This window comes from Mobula hypostoma, chromosome 24 (assembly GCF_963921235.1).
Source record: "Mobula hypostoma chromosome 24, sMobHyp1.1, whole genome shotgun sequence".
Taxonomy (NCBI): domain Eukaryota; kingdom Metazoa; phylum Chordata; class Chondrichthyes; order Myliobatiformes; family Myliobatidae; genus Mobula; species Mobula hypostoma.
This window is the reverse complement of record NC_086120.1, coordinates 24,615,813-24,634,383: the sequence shown is the minus strand read 5'-3', so window position 1 is coordinate 24,634,383 and position 18,571 is coordinate 24,615,813. Positions and strand designations below refer to the sequence as shown.

Genomic DNA, 18,571 nt, shown 5'->3' with positions numbered 1-18,571 from the left:
AAATAGTTTGGAAAGAGAATTGAGTTAACTGTGATTATTGCATGCATCGGAGAGGGATAGAGAGAGAGAGACAACATTTTGCATAGAATCGCACCTTCACTTCTTACCTGCCCATCACCTCTCTCTGGTGCTCCACCCTTTCCCTTTCTTCCATGGTCTTCTACCCTGTCCAATAAGATCACCCCTTCTCCAGCCCCTTATCTCTTCCATCTATCAGATTCCCAGATTCCCAGTTTCCCACCTTCTTACACAGACTCCTTACCCCTTCCTTTCCAGTCCTGATGAAGCGCCCTGGCCCAAAACGTTGACTGTATATTCCCATCCATAGATGCTGCCTGGCCTGCTGAGCTCCTCCAGCACATTGTGTGTATTCTGCATGGACTGTGTACAGACCAGAACCATTGAATGGCCTCTTCTGATGGATTTGGATTTCTGTAAGTCCTTGACTTAGCGCAGAAACAGTTAATTGGAGTTGAAGTACACATTAATCTGGCTGATGTGAAACAAAAGGCAACCGCCCAGACGAATGGACGTAAGTGCAGACTCACATACGTTGCGGAAGTGTGAGCCTATTCTTAATTTTTTATCTGTGAATCACACTCCAGCAAACAGTGGCATTCAGCATTTGTTTATTAATCCTTTGGTTTGAACAATACAGTGCCGTAGGCAGCCCGGAGCCAAACTTCTTCAATGCCAGCTACAATTGTCATCAAAGTTAACCTGGGAGCCCTTCCACTGCCCACAGACTCCTTTGAATATAAATCCTGTCAGTTAGAATTAAAGGCGGGAGAGGGATACAGCATAAGAAGTGGGAAGGATAATTAGAGAGGGGATGTGAAGATTCTATGTCCAGTACATGGAGGACTGAGAGACTTGTACGTAATAGTATTGCTATCTAAAGAAATATTGTAAGTATATGCAATAGACAAAGAACTGATATAGAATATAAATCTCATAACTGTTTTCCACTTCACCATGGTAGCACAGCAGTTAGAACATTGCTATTACAGCTCGTGGCATTGGAGTTCAGAGCTCAATTCCGCCGTCATCTCTAAGGAGTCTGTACGTTCTCCCTGTGGAATGCGCGGGATTTCCCCGGATGCTTCAGTTTCCTCCCACAGTCCTAAAGGCGCACCGGTTAGTAGGTTAATTAGTCTTTATGAATTGTCCCGCGGTTAAGCTGAGGTTAAGTCGGGGGCTGCTGGAAGGGCCTGTTCCGTGCTGTGTGTCAACAAATAATAAAAATTAGACTTTGCAAGCCAAATGGAAAATTAGTCTGTTAGAGGATCAAACTTGTTAATACATCTACCCCTGTTCCCAGATCAGGGGTTGAATTAACAACTGAGATATTACGTATTGTACTTAACTGTCTTTGGTTAATAACTTTTGGTTAACTATTGTTATTTGGGGGATCTTCATGTGAAGAACTGTAGCTGTTCTGGACAACTCACCAGCACTTTCCTGAGAGCACATAGGGACAGGGAGTAATTGTTGGCTTTCCCAACTTTGTCACACCCCAGCATTGAGTAAAAACCGAGTTAAAATCCTTTATTTTACATTCATTAATTAACATTTGTTAGTTAGTATTTGATGGTTAATATTTTTGGATTAACATCAATAGTTAATATTTAACAGTGATTAACATCTTTTCATTAATATTTTGCTTATTTCTTTATGTTTGCCATCTTTAAAGTAGAATGAGATGTCAGACTGACTTGAAACATGAACAATTTTCTCTCATACCTAAGGAATTGCCACATGAGCAAATGCAACAGAGGAAATCCTCAGTCTCGTTATGAAAGCATTATGCACACACACGACACCCACTGGAATCCTGTTATCCCAGTCCTTGCATATCACACACACTGGCTGCTGTTGGAAATGGAATTCTGTTTCCCAAGTTTTTGCCCTGCTTGTGACAGAATTACTGACCATCTCTTGCAGATTGTCCAATCAGTAACCTGAGGCCAGATAAGGGCACCTTAATCTGTACTTTGCCAACTTGCCAACTTGCACTGCCCAGACCAATCATGTTGATGTTTTGAATTCTTTTCGTTTGGCTTGTTTGGAATGAAGGTTTGGGAGGAACTGTTTCTATTGGTATCGTCCAACTTCAGATAAATTATAAATCATGATCCTGGGATTTGTTCCTGATTCCTCATGATTACATATAAATCAAGGGAAAAAACCTCGTGCAAAGTTAGCCCTTGGCTTTCCACAACTCCGATTGAAGCAGGGATATTATCGAAGCTGAAGGCTTTGCTCTCCGGGTACTCCAAACTAATCCCACTTCCCTCTTCTCTCCCACTTTACTGAATCATCCCCAAATTAATCCTGTACCCCCTTCTCTCTGACATCCCTGCATAATCCCAAACTAATCCCATGGGACCCCATTATGCCACACCTCTATACCAAACATAAATTAACAATATTTACCCCCTCCTCCCAAACCACTAATTTAATTCCAAATGAGTCTCACTGCCCATGTGTTGGGTTGTGTGTTTTTTTTAAAAAACAGACAAATGCTAAGGAAACAGAAAAAAAATGGTACCCAATGCATCTCAAGCCGTGAAAAGGAACAACAACAGCTACACAAGACACTAAGAAGATAGTAGAGTGTGTATCACAAGTATCAGAAAAAGAGGATTCCACTGGATGTATTGATACTGATGAGGGTTTTCTCTCTGATTTCATGTTGATCATGGTGTCTTCACACGATATTCTGACATCCTGGAGAACAGATCAATATTTAAATGTGAATAATTTTCACTAGTCAATATCTGGTTTTACATTGCTCTGTTCACTCATGCCCATCTTAGAAGGGTCTCTCCCAACCACATTTGCACTGGGCTTGTGTGTGACTCCACTTATAAACAACTAGGGCTAGAGAACCAACATTACACCTTCATGCCAATCATCGCCTAGGATAAAATAACAAATATTTCCCATCAGTCAATACTCCTTATTCTCTATTCTTTCCAACACTTTACAACCAATGTACTCTTCTACTATCCATTTCCAAATCACATGTTCTCTTCTTCCCATCAGGTAATCCCATTATTTTCCTGCTGCATATCACATTTTTCTTGATCACTCGTTCCCAGTTTTCCAACTAATTTCCCAATTTTTTCTACTAGAACAAAAGGTCTGCATAGCGCAATCTGTGCCAATTATGGTACCAATCTAAACTAATCCCATCTTCCTGCATATGGTCAATATCCATCTATTCATCATGTTCATGTGTCTTGTCAAACTGTCCCTTACATGAATAAACTCTTCTTGGGCCTTTACACAAAGTCTCTTACAAATTCCAATCATATCTGCTTCTGGCAGCTCCCTAGCAGCACATTCAAGGCACCTATCAATCCAGATGTAAAAACATGTGCTTTGCAAATCTCTAACATCCCCCTTGCTTATCTTAAGCCTGCACTCTTTAGTATTTGACATATCCACCCGGACAAAAGACTGTATCTATCCTCTGCATGTCTTTTATACTTTTTCATCCTTCTATCAGATGTCAGAGACCACAAGATGTCCCGATGCACAGCAGTGTGTTAAGAGCCAGCCTCAGTTGAAAACCCTTTCAGAACATCACCCAGAGATTATGCTGGGTTGTTACTCCCGATCACTCTCTGGGCAAAGTGTGCAGTTCACTGCGGCATAGATCCCGGCCAGAGCATGATGCCCTCACTGAGAGATAAACTCTCGTCACTTCAGGACAGAGGTGGAAAAGCAGCCATGTGGTAGGTTCTGAGCATTACTCAGTAGACCCCAGAAAGAATGATGACAGGGAGAGAGGTCAAGGGTGATTTAGTATAAATAGAGAAGGGGCATATGAAGTCAAATACATCATCAGTGACTCCAGACAGAGATGGATCTTGATTATGGATATGGTTAGTTACTTGGGATTACAGGTCAGAGTCATCATCATTGACACACAGAGGAGGTTCTGGATCATGGTTATGTACAGTCACGCGGGTGAAAGACGACATCAGGTTATAGTCAGCGGGGTGAGATAGGTTGGTGAACGAACGAGAGTGTGTACCATGATCAAGTGTGGTATGGTGGTGGGGTTATAGGGCCAGGTTTATGGTCAATGATTGAGGGGGGGATGTGGGGTTGAGGTATAGGGTCAGGATTATGGAGTGGGAGCTGGTGAGTTGGTTTTACAAAGAGTGATCAGGGAGGAGGGGATTATCACCAGGAAGAAAGCCTCTGTTTCAGCACAAACTTACCTCCAGTTCCAACATCTGGCTTCTTGTTCTTTCAGCTTCAGGTCCATGGATGCTTCTTTCTGCCGCATGGCTAGGATAACATCAGAAACATGATTTACATAAGCACCTTCTCCATTCTTCTCCTCCTCTCGGTCAGCCTCAAAGCACATGGCTGGTGTCTTCCCCAATAATTCTTCCTTTCAAATATTCCCCCGATATTCCCCACCTAGCTCTCCTAAGGTACTTTGCATTGGCCAATTGCTCCAATATTCCCCACCTAGCTCTCCTAAGGGTACTTTGCATTGGCCAGTTAGCTGACATGATGAACTAATTAACGTGTGATGTGGAAAGAAACTGTAGCATCTGGAAGAAAACCTAGAGGGTCACTGGGAGAACATGCGACCTGCCAGAGCTATGGAGGAACAGCACTAGTAGCTGCACCGGTGAAATGGGTCTAAATACTTTGTGTGTGTGGTTGGTTGTGTCTAACAACCTTTTTATGGAAGCTTACTGGAAAAGTTGAAGAAGGAAAGGTGGTGAACCTCATCTACGTAGACTTTAGCAGAACCTCTTACAAAGTCCCATACGCAAGGCTGGTCATGAAGGTTCAGTCACTTGGCATCCAGGATGAAGATGTAAAACTTAGACTGAACATTGGCTTAGCGAGAAACCAGAGAGTGGTACTGGATGGTTGCCTCTCTGACTGGAGGTAAGTGACTGTTGGTGGAGTGCCGCAGGGATCGGTGCTGGGTCTGTTGTTGTTTGTCATCTATATCAATGATTTGTATGATAAGGTAGAAAACTGGATCAGCAAATTTATGGATTCCAGCAAGATTAGAGGTGTAGTGGACAGCAAGGAAGGCTATCAAAGCTTGCAGTGGATCTGGACCAGTTGGAAAAATGGGATGAAACATTGCAGGTGGAATTTAATGTAGACAAGTGTGAGGTGTTGCACTTTGGCAGGACAAACTAGGTTGGGACATACACAGTAAACAGTAGGGCATTGAGGAGGGCTATAGAGCAGAGGGATCTGGGAATGCAGATCCATAAATCCTTGAACGTGACGTCACAGATACGGTAGATTGGGTCATAAAGAGAGCTTTAGGCAAATTGGCCTTCATAAATCAGAGCACAGAGTACAGGAGTTGAGATGTTATGTTGAAGTTGGTATAAGCAGTGAGACTGGGTGAGACTAGAACTAAAGGTCATAGATTAAGGGTGAAAAGCGAAATGTTTAAGAGAAACCTGAGGGGGATCTTCCTCATCCAAAATGTGGTGAGAGTGTGGAATGAGATGCTAGCAGAAGAGGTGGATGTGGGTTCAATTACAGTATTTAAGAGTAGTACATGGATGGGAGGGGTATGGGGGGGCCTATGGTCAGAAAGTGAGTATTGTTGGGACTAGGCAGAATAACAGTTTGGCATGAACTAGACGGGTGAAAGGGCGTCTTTCTGTACTGTAGCACTCTATGACTCACTTTGATCAGTGAGCCTTGATGAATATGTCGGAGAATTCAAAATGGGGCAGACCACTAAGAAAATACAGACACCATTAAATTCAGCCAGGAATTTTGGATTTTCCCAGTCAGTATAGAAAGAGTGAAATTTGCTTTCGCAAGGGAATTGGGGTTCATTTGGAGTGAGCTTTAAGCTGAAGCTGAGGAGATTCAGGAAGGTAGGAGAGATAGAAGGACGCAGTGATGGGTGGAGTGGAAGAAGGCTCATGTGTAGCATAACTGTCAATGGGGAGTAAATGGGCTGAAGGGCCTTTTTACCTGTACAACATGCTGATGCAAATTATGTGTAGGTAAATGCGTGTGAGTTCAAATGGTAGGTACAGAATCTTCCAGCTCCTTACCTGCCAATTGGTCGTTTAGTAAATCCACCATTTTTTGCAAGAGGTTGACGTTCTCCTGTTTATATACAAACAAGTAATTAGTTACAGTATGGCAGCTTTCACCCAGGGCCTGTGGTTGACCAGGACAGGAATGGCCAGGATCTCCTTCGCTGTGGGGCAGGATGGCCCAGAGCATTTCTAAGTATAGCACAGGCATGGGCTCGTCCCTCTGGAGGCAGCCTAGGATCTACATTAGTGTGGGACAGGAAACTCCCAGTCCTAGCTCTGTGGGATAGGAGTAGGCACTCTGTGTTAGTTTAGGCTAGTGAATCTACCTCGTTATGATCTTGCACCTTATTGTCTACCTGCACTGCACCTTTGCTGCAGATTGTTGCACTTTATTCTGCATTCCGCTATTGTTTTACCTTGTTTTATCTCAATGTGCTGTGTAATGATTTAATCTGTATGATCAGTGTGCAAGACAAGCTCTTCACTGCACCACGTGACAATAATAAACTCATTCTGAATGCAGTTCCAAAGATTGGAGATTTGAGAACCAGCCAAATGGAATAAAGATGCGGGGTTTTACACTTGCAGAGGGCAAGCAAAGTAAAGTAATTTAGATGAAAGTTGGGATACAAAGCAGTACTAGGGAAAGATCATGGGATGGTATCCACAGATCTCTTAATGTGGGGGCATGGGAACACATGGACAGAGTGATTAAGAAGGCTTGTGGGATACTTGCCATAGTTAGTTGGGACATGGTGAGCAGGAAGATGATGACACTAGTTAGGCCATATCTAAAGCACTGTGTACAGCCCTGGAAGCAGGCTCAGTGGGGAGCAGGTGAGATTTACAAGGATGCTGAGGACTGAGAGGTTCACTGTGCTGTGGTTGGTTCCTTCAGAATGGAGGAAACTGAGGGGACATTTAATAGAAGTCAGCAAATTAATAGCAAGCCAATACATGATGAACAGGAAGGAGCTTTGTTGCTTAGCAGGGAAGTGGATAACTGACGGGTGATGATTAGACAATGGGTGTTACGGGTGGAAAACTGGCAGGGTATTTCCTCAAATAAGAGTCAGGAGACACAGGAGATTCTGCCGATGCTGGATATCCAAAGCAACACACATAATGCTAGTAGATCTTAGCAAGTCAGGCGGCGACAATGGAGGGAAACAAGCAGTCAATATTTCGGGCCCTTCATCAGGAATCTGGGAACTTTCTCCCTGAAAAGCCTATTGATAAAAGTGTGTGCTTGAGCACATGAAAGGCTGTATCCCTTAAAGAGACAGACTGAGAAATGGGTCCCTCTTTTTGGCCAGTGTGGATGTAATGCTCTGAATGAATTCTTACAACATCATATGTAACTAGTGTGATGCTAGAGGCTGCTAATGTTAAACAGTCACTCAAAATCCGGCTGGGAATTCTGTGGAAACTTGTGTCCCTTGAAAGTAGTAGGGAAGGGTTGAGGTAAAGAAAAGAGGTGGCTTGAAGCTGAATAAAGACACATGGGGGAGAGGAACAGAAAGAGATGGCAATGTCAGTCAGTTCAGTGTTTATTTATTGTCATTTAGAAATGCATACATTAAAAAATGATACAACGTTGCTCCAGAACGATATCACAAGAAAACACAGGACAAACCAAGACTAAAACTGACAAAATCACATAATTACAACATATAGTTACAACAGTACAAACAATACCATAATTTGATAAAGAGCAGACCATAGGCAAGGTAAAAAAAAAAGTCTCAAAGTCCTGATAGACTTATCATCCCACGCAGGCGGCAGAAGGGAGGAACTCTCCCCGCCATGAACCTCCAAGCGCCGCTAACTGGCCGATGCAGCACCATTGGAAGCACCCGACTGCAGCAAACTCTGAGTCCATCTGCAAACTTCGAGCTCCGACCAGCGCCTCAGACACAGCCTCTCCAAGCAGCATCCTCTGCCGAGCACTTCAACCTTGCCCCGGCCGCCAAGCAACAAGCAAAGCCGAGGACTCGGGGCCTTCTCCTCTGGAGATTCTGGACCACACAGTAACAGCAGCAGCGAAGCAGGGATTTCAAAAGTTTCACCAGATGTTCCTCTGTACTCTCACGTCCGTCTCCATCAAATCAGGATTGTGCACGGCACCCTCCTTGACAAATAACAGACATCACCACCGGACTGGCCGCTGCGAGCTGCGTCGCGCTGCCATCTTATTTGCACTAAGCATGGAGCAGAGTTGCTCATTACTGAGTACTTGTTTGAAGATAGTTGTTCATCTGCGATCAGCTCATTAGGAAGAGCCCGTCGGGGCTGCTGGGATAAGGGTCAGAGGTTAGCTAATAACTGTTGCCAAGAAGAAGCAGGAAGTTTTCAGAGTAGGCGTCAAACCATGAGCAAGGATGCAGCAACAATAGACACTGGCACTGATCCCTCGCCCTCCAGGGGCGAGCAAAGGATGAAAGATCTGGTTTCACTGACAGACTCAAGAGGCGACAATTTCCCAAACATCCAAACACCTCCAACAAACTCAATAACTGAATCTCCATAAACCGCTCAGTTCAGAATTCCAAAGGCTCGCCATACTCTTTAGTCATGAGCTGTTGGCCACTTACTTTGAGAACATGATTCACTCCATGGTTCTACTGCCACGATCAGGGGAGCAAAACTTAATATTCCGTCTGGGTAGCCTCCAACCTGACGGCATGAACATAGATTCCTCTAACTTCCAGCAATTTCTCTCTTGTTTCATTCCACAGTCTGGCTCCCCTCTTACCACTTCTCTTCTCTGCACCTGCCTATCACCTTCCTCTGGTGCCACACCTCCTTTCCTTTCTCCCGTGGACAACTTTCCTCTCCTATCAGATTCCTTCTTTTTCAGACCTTTACCTTTTCCACCTATCACCTCCAAGCTTCTCACATTTCCCACCCACCCACCTTCCCATCCCATCACCTGAACTAATCTATCACCTTCTAGCCTCTACTCCTTCCCCACCCCCATCTTTGTATTCCAGCTTCTACCCACTTCCTTTCCAGTGCTGATGAAAGGTCTTGGCCAAAATGTTGAATGTTTATTCCTCTCCATGGATGCTACAGGAGCTGTTGTGTTCCTCCAGCATTATGTGTATGTTTCTATAGAAATACATGTCCTTTGTCTTATAATAGTCAAGGAAGCAATTGAGAAAAGCTCCAAGGGAGTTAAAGCAATAAAACCCTAAGCCAAATCAAGTATGGGAAGGAAGTTGTATCTAATAAAGTTATTGGGGCTTACTTCTTCCCATTGTGTTCCACAGCCTCTCTGGGACTGTCTGCCGTTTGTACAGATTCCATTTTTAAGTATTGTGATTTGTGTGTGCGTGTGAGCATCAGCTCAGCGGCAGGCAGAGCAGGATGTGGGCTGATAGGTGTTTGGGGCACTGTGGCTAGATATGCAGTCGCTTGTTCTTTGTTGTGTATTTTAGACTTAATTGAAGAGGGCATGGTGAAAATACCTGCAGAGATACAAAAAAATGCGCGTGTCATTGAGAGTGAGGAGGGAAGCACTATTCTGCAGATGGCTAGGACATCTGGCGGAAAATGGCAAATGGAATTTAATCCTGAGAAGTGCAAGGCAATTTGTCTGTAGCAGTACAAAAATTGACAGATAAAAAGTACTTAAATATGGAAATATGGCGGATTTCTGAGTACACATACACAGATTCTTAAAGATGACATTGCTGGTAAATAGCAAACAAGAGAAAATCTGCAGATGCTGGAAATCAAAGTAATACATACAAAATGCTGGAGGTACTCAGCAGGCCAGACAACATCTATGGAAAAGAGGAAACAGTGGACGTTTCGGTCCTGATGAAGGGTCTCAGCCCAAAATGTCACCTGTTTACTCTTTTCCATAGGTGCTGCCTGTCCTGTTGAGTTCCTCCAGCATTTTGTATGTGTCACTGGTAAATAAGGTGGCTTAGAAGTCATACTAGATAATTTTCTTTATTAAATGAGATATTAAATATAAGAACAGAGAGAATATGCTAGAATTTTATGCAATGCTTGCTTGAGCATTACTTGAATACTGTGTAAATTTAAGGCGATTAGTTACAGGAAAGGTGTGTTAACATGGAAAATTTGTGAGGATGTCACCAAGATTGGAAAAGTTTTAACCCAGAGGGAATGATTCAGTAAGGTGGAATTGTTTCCTTTGGAAGCAGACAAGGCAGATGGGAGTCTTAAATTTCTATTCTTTTGCACCATTTATTTATTTATTGTAACATATTAAATTTTATGTATTGCATTGTATGGCTTCCACAAAACAATTTTCATGATATACTCTGAGTGGCCATTGTATCTAGACATCTGCTCACTGATGCAAATATCTAATCAGCCAATCATGTGGCAGTAACTCAGTGCATAAAGGCATACAGACATGGTCAAGAATTTCAGTTGCTGTTGGGAATGGGAAGAGATTTGATCCAAGTGACTTTGACTGTGGATTGGTACCAGGCGGGGTGTTCGGATTATCTCAGAAATTGCTAATCTCCTGAGATTTTCACACACAACTTTCTCGAGAGTTTACAGAGAATAGTGCAAAAATCAAAAACCATCCAGTGAGTGGCAGTTCGGTGGGTGCAAGTGGCTTATAATGATAAATATATCTGTGGGTGCCCAGGGTTCGTTCCTAGGGAAGGGTGAGATGTATCCTTCCACCAAGAAATTTTGTGACACAGTGAAATTAAGACACCTTGCCATGGAATAAAACACACACATACACTCACCTGGCAGGAAGATTCAAAGGATGTGACGGTTCTTCTGTTAAACGGGTAATATCTGTTAAATGGCGGATACAGTTCTCCCTCTTTCCATTTCTCCCTACTCTCCTTCGATTGTTGATCAAACATGCACTTTTGAAGCTTAATTTTGAGATCAGTGTTGTTTCTCTTCAAGCTGAAATATTCTGTTTATAAAATGATGTTTGGAGTTACGAAACATGTGGAAACAGCATTAACATTTGCTACCTGCTATTTTCATATTCAGCAGTTACAGTACAGAGTTTGTTATGGGAATGGTCAGGCAGAATACTTTAGGAGCACAGTCTGCCAGAGCTTTCGGGAACAGCGTAGTGCATCAATGCATTGTGGAAGCATGCTGAGTTGCTACATAGTAGGATTACCACCACTAGTAGATGGAAAGGAATGTGAACACTGCACTACAGTGTTCTCTGATATGTCTGCCATCCAGTTTGATCTAATGACTTCTCATGTGGAAGTAGAAAGTACAAAGTATATCAAAGATTTCTAGGACTATTGTATAGACTGAGGTTATTCGCTCTTTGAATTTGCTCAACATCATCAAAGTCAAAGAGTAATAGAGTAATGCAGCATGAAAGTTGGCCCTTCAGCTCAACTTATCCATACCGACTAAGATGTCCATCTAAGCTAATCGTATTTGTCCACATTTTGCTCATTTTCGCCTCAGTGTTTCCTATGCATGTACCTTTTAAATATAGCTGTACCTGCCTGCACCGCTTCCTCCAGTAACTCATACCATTTCAGACCCTTTTGCATGAAGAGGTTGCTTCTCAGGTGCCTTTTAAACCCTCCTTCATGCCCTCTACTTTTATATTCCCTGTATTCAAAAGATTTATCAATGCCGCTCATGATGTTATATAACTTTGGAAGATCACTCCTCAATCTCCTGCACTCCTACACTCTGACGAAAGTCAGAGTGCCAAAAGCCTTCTTCACCTTAATCTACCTGTAGCACCACTTCCATTGAACTCTGTACTGCTGTGACACAACACATGAATGCCATGCTAGTCATTACGGGGACCGATTATCTCGCTGGCCACCCTTTCACTCTTAATATAGTTGCAGAATCTCTTGGGATTTTTATTTAACCCTTCCTGCTAGATCTATCTCGAGCCCCCATTTTGCCCTCCTGTTTTCTCTCTTAAGTGTACTCTTACACTTCTTATACCTTTTGAGCGATTCACTTGATCCTGACTGCTCAAATCTGATGTATGCTTTTTTTTTCTGACCAGTGACTCAATATCCCTCATTAAGCAAGGTTTCCCAGATCTGCCAGACTTGTCATTCTCCCTAACAAGTGCATGCTGTCTCTGAACACTTGATACCCTGCTTATAAACACTTCCCGCATGCCACACAGTCTCATCCAATCAACTTCTGCAAGTTCCTGCCTAATGGCTCCAAGAATGGCCCTGCCCAAATTTAAGACCTTAACTTGTGGACTGGTCTTGTATACCTCCATAATTATATTTATTGGTCACTAGGTGCTTTCTCACTGACACGCCAGTCACTAGACCTACCGTGTTCCCTAAGAGAAGGTCTAGTGTTACATCCTCTCTAGCAGGACCCACTGTTTGATTGAGGAAGCTTTCTTAAATACTGTACTTCTAACAAATTCCACACCATCCAAGCCTTTTGCACGATGGGTAATTATGTAATGTAATTTTAAAGGTCCCACTAATTCTACCCTGTCAATGAGATCATGGCTGATCTCAACCTAGTTTCCTGCTGAGCTAAATCTTAAGCTCCTGGTCTTACTAATCTTCATCTTGAAATTTGTTGGGAAGAATCTCATATTCTCATGACGAGAAGTTTCCGTACATTACACATGGATGCAGCAGATGTTAATTACAGTGACTCACGTTCAAAATAGCGGTTGAGTGGTAAATTCAAATAATCCGTGTAATTCTATAAATCAAAAGGAAAGAGAGTTATTATTATTCAGCACACAATAATTTTTCTGAATAAATATGTGAATAAATTTCACGACATATGCTGGTGATATTAAACCTGATTCTGATTAATCAAAGTTCGCACTTTATTGTCTCTGCACAAACAACAATGAAACTTTGTTGACCCTGCCTCAACAACTTAGAACATAAATTATACTGTTCTCTTTGTATCAATACTCACTCAGACCACTTCTCCAATTTATAACACTGAAATAGGGTATCTCCACTGGCCAGATGATTGATCCTCCTCCCATCTCCTGGCACGGGGGCTTCTCCTTGTGATGGTGGGTCTCTGGAGAGAGTTGCCGCTATCTGGTATCTGAAAACCTCTGCTTTTATATTCAATCCTTACCAGTTGTTGCATTTCAGTGTTATTGGCAATGGGTTAACTGACTGACCTTTATCTCCTTCTCATTGGCTCCGGTCCAAGCCAGTATCCATTAATTGACCTTCTTCCGCAAGTGACAACTGACAACTGGTAATTTATGGCTCTTTGTTTAAAGTCAGTCACTAAACCAGCAACCAGCTTGAATTACTCAGAGCAGACCCAGACCCCAACAGTCACAAGCCTGCATGCTATATCCAACCAAAGAACACCTTTTGGAAACAGAAATGGATTTGGAAATGATCTCTGTTCCAGCAGATTACCAAGAACATCATCGTGTCCACTTTGGGACAATAATCAAGCCAAGCAATTTCAGTCCACAAAATGGAGGTCACAGAGCCGCTTCAAAGAACGGCAGCCTCCATTCCTTCGACCTCATGGCAAGATCAAAGACAATGGTTTGTCTGCTTTCACAGTCCTTGACCCAATCAAGTTTGATGTTTCCTTCCAGATTTTAATTCCTCCACGGGCACCAAAATTAAAACCTTTATCAAAATATAGTACCTCAATGCTCTACAACACCCCCAGTTCTTGTACTGGGATCAACAGATTAAACTCTGCTTTCAAATCTCTGGAATGGAGCTCAAATATATGATCGTAATGTTTTCTGCTGCCAATCCCCAAGCCTCCTTTTCTCTCCTTTCTTACAACATTCCTTAGAGCCTCAGTCTTTGACTAAATCTTTGGCCACATTTTCATGTGTCCCGATACCAGTGTTGGTGTAATAACACTCCAGAGCTGATAGTTGGGAAATTCCTGACTCCAAGCCAAGAGAGATAGGTCAGGGGTAGCAATGGTGGGAGATTCAATTCTAGCTAGTGAGCTGGATAAGGATCTGACAGGAAAGAATTTGCATGGCTCCGGAGAGAAGGTAAATAAGGGGATTCAGTTTAGAGTTATTTATGTGAAACTGCTATAGACTTCATAGCCTCCTTAAGTACATTCTGCTGTATTGTTGATACAAAAGGCATGATACTGCACAGTTACAGAATTACTGAGTCATAGACATCAATAGCTACAAATAAGACCATTTGGCTATTCTTCTCTGCATTATCCAACCCAATCCCACTTCCCAAGTTTCAGTCTGTAAACCTGAAGGGCTTCTTGCATGCTTATCCCATCCTAATTTAAACATGTTCAATGTTTCTACTACTAGCATCTTTTCGGATCAAGAGTTCCAAGCTTTTGACACATTCTGGGTAAAAGAAAGCTTCTCCCCATCTCCCCTCTAATTAACACTTGTTGATTTAAGTCCTCTGGTAATTCACAGTGCAAAGGAAACTTGTTCCTACCTATTCACACTCTCCAGATCCCTCATAATTTTATGCACCTCATGAATCAAAAAATACTTGCCTTCTGTGAAATCCATCTTTTAATAGTCTTGTTCATAATTTTCAGTTGTTCTGTGAGATTGCCATTCTTGAAATTGCAGCTTGTCAGATTTTTCGTCAGGCTTTTGACGGCACCTTTCTGGCTTTGGACTTCCCTGATCAACTGAACAGACTGGTTCTGACTGGTCTCAAGGTGAGATTGGTGGCTGCTGTAGGTGTTTCCATAGGTCATGAAAAGAACAAGCCCCAAAATTATCAGCATCTGGATGAGGCTGGTGAACAGGAGACAGTACCTGAAATAGGAACTGCAGCTGTTGGGTTTCATTGTGTTGTAGTCCTTTGTGTTATAGCCCAGTTTCTTCATTGGGTAGCTGTTGTGGTCCATGGCTGGAGCTTACAAACTGCTAAGTTCCTCCAGAAAATATTCTACAATACTGAAGAACAGGATGGGTGGGGTGATCTGCTGATGGACAGCTGCAAATTACATGAGAACGCAATCAACCATCCACCACTCAAGATGATTGGTCTTTCAGTCCAGTCTACTGTCAGACCATTTCCTGAAAGTCATGTATTCCAGGGACCAGAAATAAGCAAGCATTGCTTCCCAGCACAGCACAGGAAGTGCCCTCATTCATAATCCCTGACGAGTGTTTAGTTTAGCTCCAAGGTGCGGAGTAGGTCCCCTGACACTGGGAGGAAGCAACAACATTCCTGAAGGAAGCAGACTTTGTCCAAACAAAAGGGAACAAAAAAGAGCAGTATGAGAGAGGATGCTGCTTATACCAAACAATATATCATTAAGACAAGAGATTCTACGGAAGCTAGAAACCTAGAATAACACACACAAAATGCTGGACACACTCAGCAAGTCAGGCAGCATCTATGGAGGGGAAAGAACAGACAATGTTATGGGCTGAAACCCTTTGTTAGACTGGGAAGGAATAAAATGGTGAGGAGGGGAAAGGGGGAGGTGGGTGGGATGAGGAATGAAATTGGGTGAGGATAGGTGGAAGAGGTAAAGGGCTTAAGAAGAAGGAACCTAATAGGAGAGGACAGAGGACAACTGAAGAACAGGAGAGGATGGTGGACAACTGAAGAATTGGAGAGGACAGTGGACAACTGAGAAATAGGAGAGGACAGTGGGACATCAATACAGCCTCTTGCACCAGTGCTGAGATCACCAATTTCATCAACATTGCCTCCAACTTCCACCGTGCCCTCAAATTTACTTGGTCCAACTTTAACACTCCCGTCCCCTTTAACTTGTCATCCCCATCTCCAGAGATAGACTGCGCACTGACATCTTTTACAAACCTACTGATTTTCACACCATCTTAACTACAGCTCTTCCCACACTGTCACTTGTAAAAATTATATTCCCTTTTCACAGTTCATTTGTTTTTCCCATATCTGTCCTCAGGATGATGCTTTCTATTCTAGGACATTAGATATATCCTGATTCTTCAAAGAATGGAGTTTCCCTTCCACTCCCATTGATGCTGCATCTCCTCCACATCCATAAGATTGTAAGACATAGGAGCACAATTGGGCCATTCAGCCCATTGAGCGTACTTTGCCATTTGATCATGCCTGAGTAATTTCCCTCTTCACCCCATTCTTCTACTTTCTCTTTGTAATCTTTGAACCTATCAACCTCTGCTTTAAATATATGCAATACGTGGCCCCCATAGTTGTCTGTGACAATGAATTCCACAGATTCACCACCCTTTGGTGAAAAAATCCTCTTCATCTCCGTTTTCAAGGGATGTCCTATTCTGAGGCTGTGCCCTCCAGTCCTAGACTCTCTCACCATTGGAAACATCATCTCCATGTCAACTTTGTCTAGGTCTGTTAATATTCAATAGGATTCAATGAGATTCCCCCTCATTCTTCTACACTCCAGTGAGTACAGGCCCAGAGTCATCAAATGCTCCTCACATGTTAACCTTTTCATTCCTGGGATCACTCTGGTAAACGTCCTCTGCACCCTCCACAATGCAATATTATTGGCAACCTTATCTTCATATTTCAACTTTTCTCTTTTTATTGCTCTTTTAATTATCTGCAGTTGTTTTTTAAAGGCTTTCCAATCCTCTAGTTTCCCTCCATTTTTAGCTGTGTTGTATGCTGTCTCTTTTGCTGTGATTTCTAAATGGACATTGAGGCCATGAACATTACCTCACTTTTTTCTTATTTCTGTTTTTGCAATATTTTTAATTTAACTATTTAATATACATATATATACTTATTGTAATTTATTTATTTACATTGTTTCTATATTTATCATGCATTGCATTGTACTGCTGACACTAAGTTAGCAAATTTCATGACATATGCCAGTGATATTAAACCTGATTCTGATTCAAGTTCTGAAGCTGACTTTGACTTCCCTTGTCAGCCATGGTTGCCTTTACAATGCTTCTTCTTCACTGGAATGAACTTGTCCATGGTTGCCTTTACAATGCTTCTTCTTCACTGGAATGAACTTGTCCTGCGTCTTCTGAACTACTCCCAGAAGTTCCAGCCACTGCTGCTCTACGTCGTCACAGCTAATGAACATTGGCCATCCCCTCTCTCATTTTCCTGTAGTTACCTTTACTCAACCGCAATGCCAATACATCCAGTTTTAGCATCTCCTACTCAAACTGCAGTGTGAATTCTATCATATTATGATCACTGTCTCCTAAGCGTTCCTGTACCCCCCTTAAGCTCCCTAATCAAATCTGGTTCATTACATATACCCAGTCCAGAATTGCCTTTTCCCTAGTTGGATTTACCACAAATTGCTATTAAAAAAACATCTTGCAGGTATTTTACAAATCCTTCTCTTGAGATCCAGCACCAACCCAATTTTCACAATCTACCTGCATATTGAAATCCCTGATGGCATTCATTGCATTGCCCTTTACACATGCTGTTTATATCTCCCATAATAAACAGCGCCCATTACACCTCCCATTGTAATTTGTATCCCACATCCTGGCTACTGTGCAGATATCTGTATAATCAGGTGACTCCCATCAGTATCTTTTTAGCCTCATATTTTCTTAACTCTACCCACAAGGATTCTACATCTTCTGATCCTATGTTACTTCTTTCTAAGTATTGATTTCACTTTTTACCAACAAAGCCATTTTGCCCACCTGCCTGTCCTTTCATAATGATGTGTATTGTATCCTTGGATGTTAAAGTTCCCAGTTGCCATTTCCTTTCAATCTCAACTCTGTGATATTTTCAACATCATACCTGCCATTTTCGAACTGTGCTACAAGGTCATCTACCTTATTTCTTATTCTGTTGTGCTTTCAAACTTAACACCTTTGGTCCTGTATTTACAACCCTTCTTTTCAGTTTTGTTTTCATGTCACCTGAAGTTAAATTCTTGATACTTTCTAACTTTGTCTTGTCCTTTATTCTAGAGACTTCAGTTACATCTCGTTCACTCTCCTTCCTTTTTACTTTATCTATCCTTTTCCCCTCCCCCCACTTAGATTAAAGCCCCATTCACAACCCTTGTTATGTGATTCCTTCCTTCTTCAACACTGGTGTCAATGACCCATGAATTCAAACCCACGTGTCCCACATAATCTTTGAGCCACTCATTTAGCTCTCTGATTTTATTAATCCTGTGCTAATTTTCATGTGGTTTAGATAGCAATCCGGAAATTATTATCCTTTTTGGCTCTGCATTTTAACTTAGTTCTATCCTGCTCAAATTCCCTCAGCAGAACCTCTCTTCTTGTTATTCCTATATCATTGGCACCCACATCAACCATGACAATGGAATCTTTCCCCTCTCCCTTTCCAAATTCCTCTGCAGATTAGATGTCCTGAACCCAAGCACCAAGAAGACATCTTAGCTTTTGGGACTCACGATTCTCGTGACAGAGAATTGTGTCTATTCCCTGAACTATACTATCCCAAATACAATTACATTTCTCTTCTCTTCCCCTCTTGATGAGCTCCCTGAACCACAGTGCCACTGTTCATTTGCTCGTCCTTCCTATGGCTCCTGCTCTCATTCTCAAAGGGAGCACCAATTTCAGACCTGTTGGGCAGCTCTACAGCTCA

The 18,571-nt window shown here is 42.4% G+C and overlaps 1 protein-coding gene across 1 annotated transcript; it reads right to left on the bottom strand.

Moving 5' to 3' along the window:
• Nucleotides 1-593: 593 nt before the first annotated feature.
• On the bottom strand, nucleotides 594-15,030 carry LOC134337606 (uncharacterized). Its single transcript, XM_063032763.1, has 6 exons — nucleotides 14,523-15,030; nucleotides 12,695-12,740; nucleotides 10,802-10,980; nucleotides 6,072-6,126; nucleotides 4,236-4,305; nucleotides 594-2,730 (listed from the first exon to the last, which is right to left on the bottom strand). Exons 1-6 carry the CDS (start codon nucleotides 14,883-14,885, stop codon nucleotides 2,700-2,702), a joined length of 744 nt encoding a protein of 247 aa, XP_062888833.1. The 5' UTR covers nucleotides 14,886-15,030; the 3' UTR covers nucleotides 594-2,699.
• Between the last annotated feature and the right edge of the window lie 3,541 nt (nucleotides 15,031-18,571).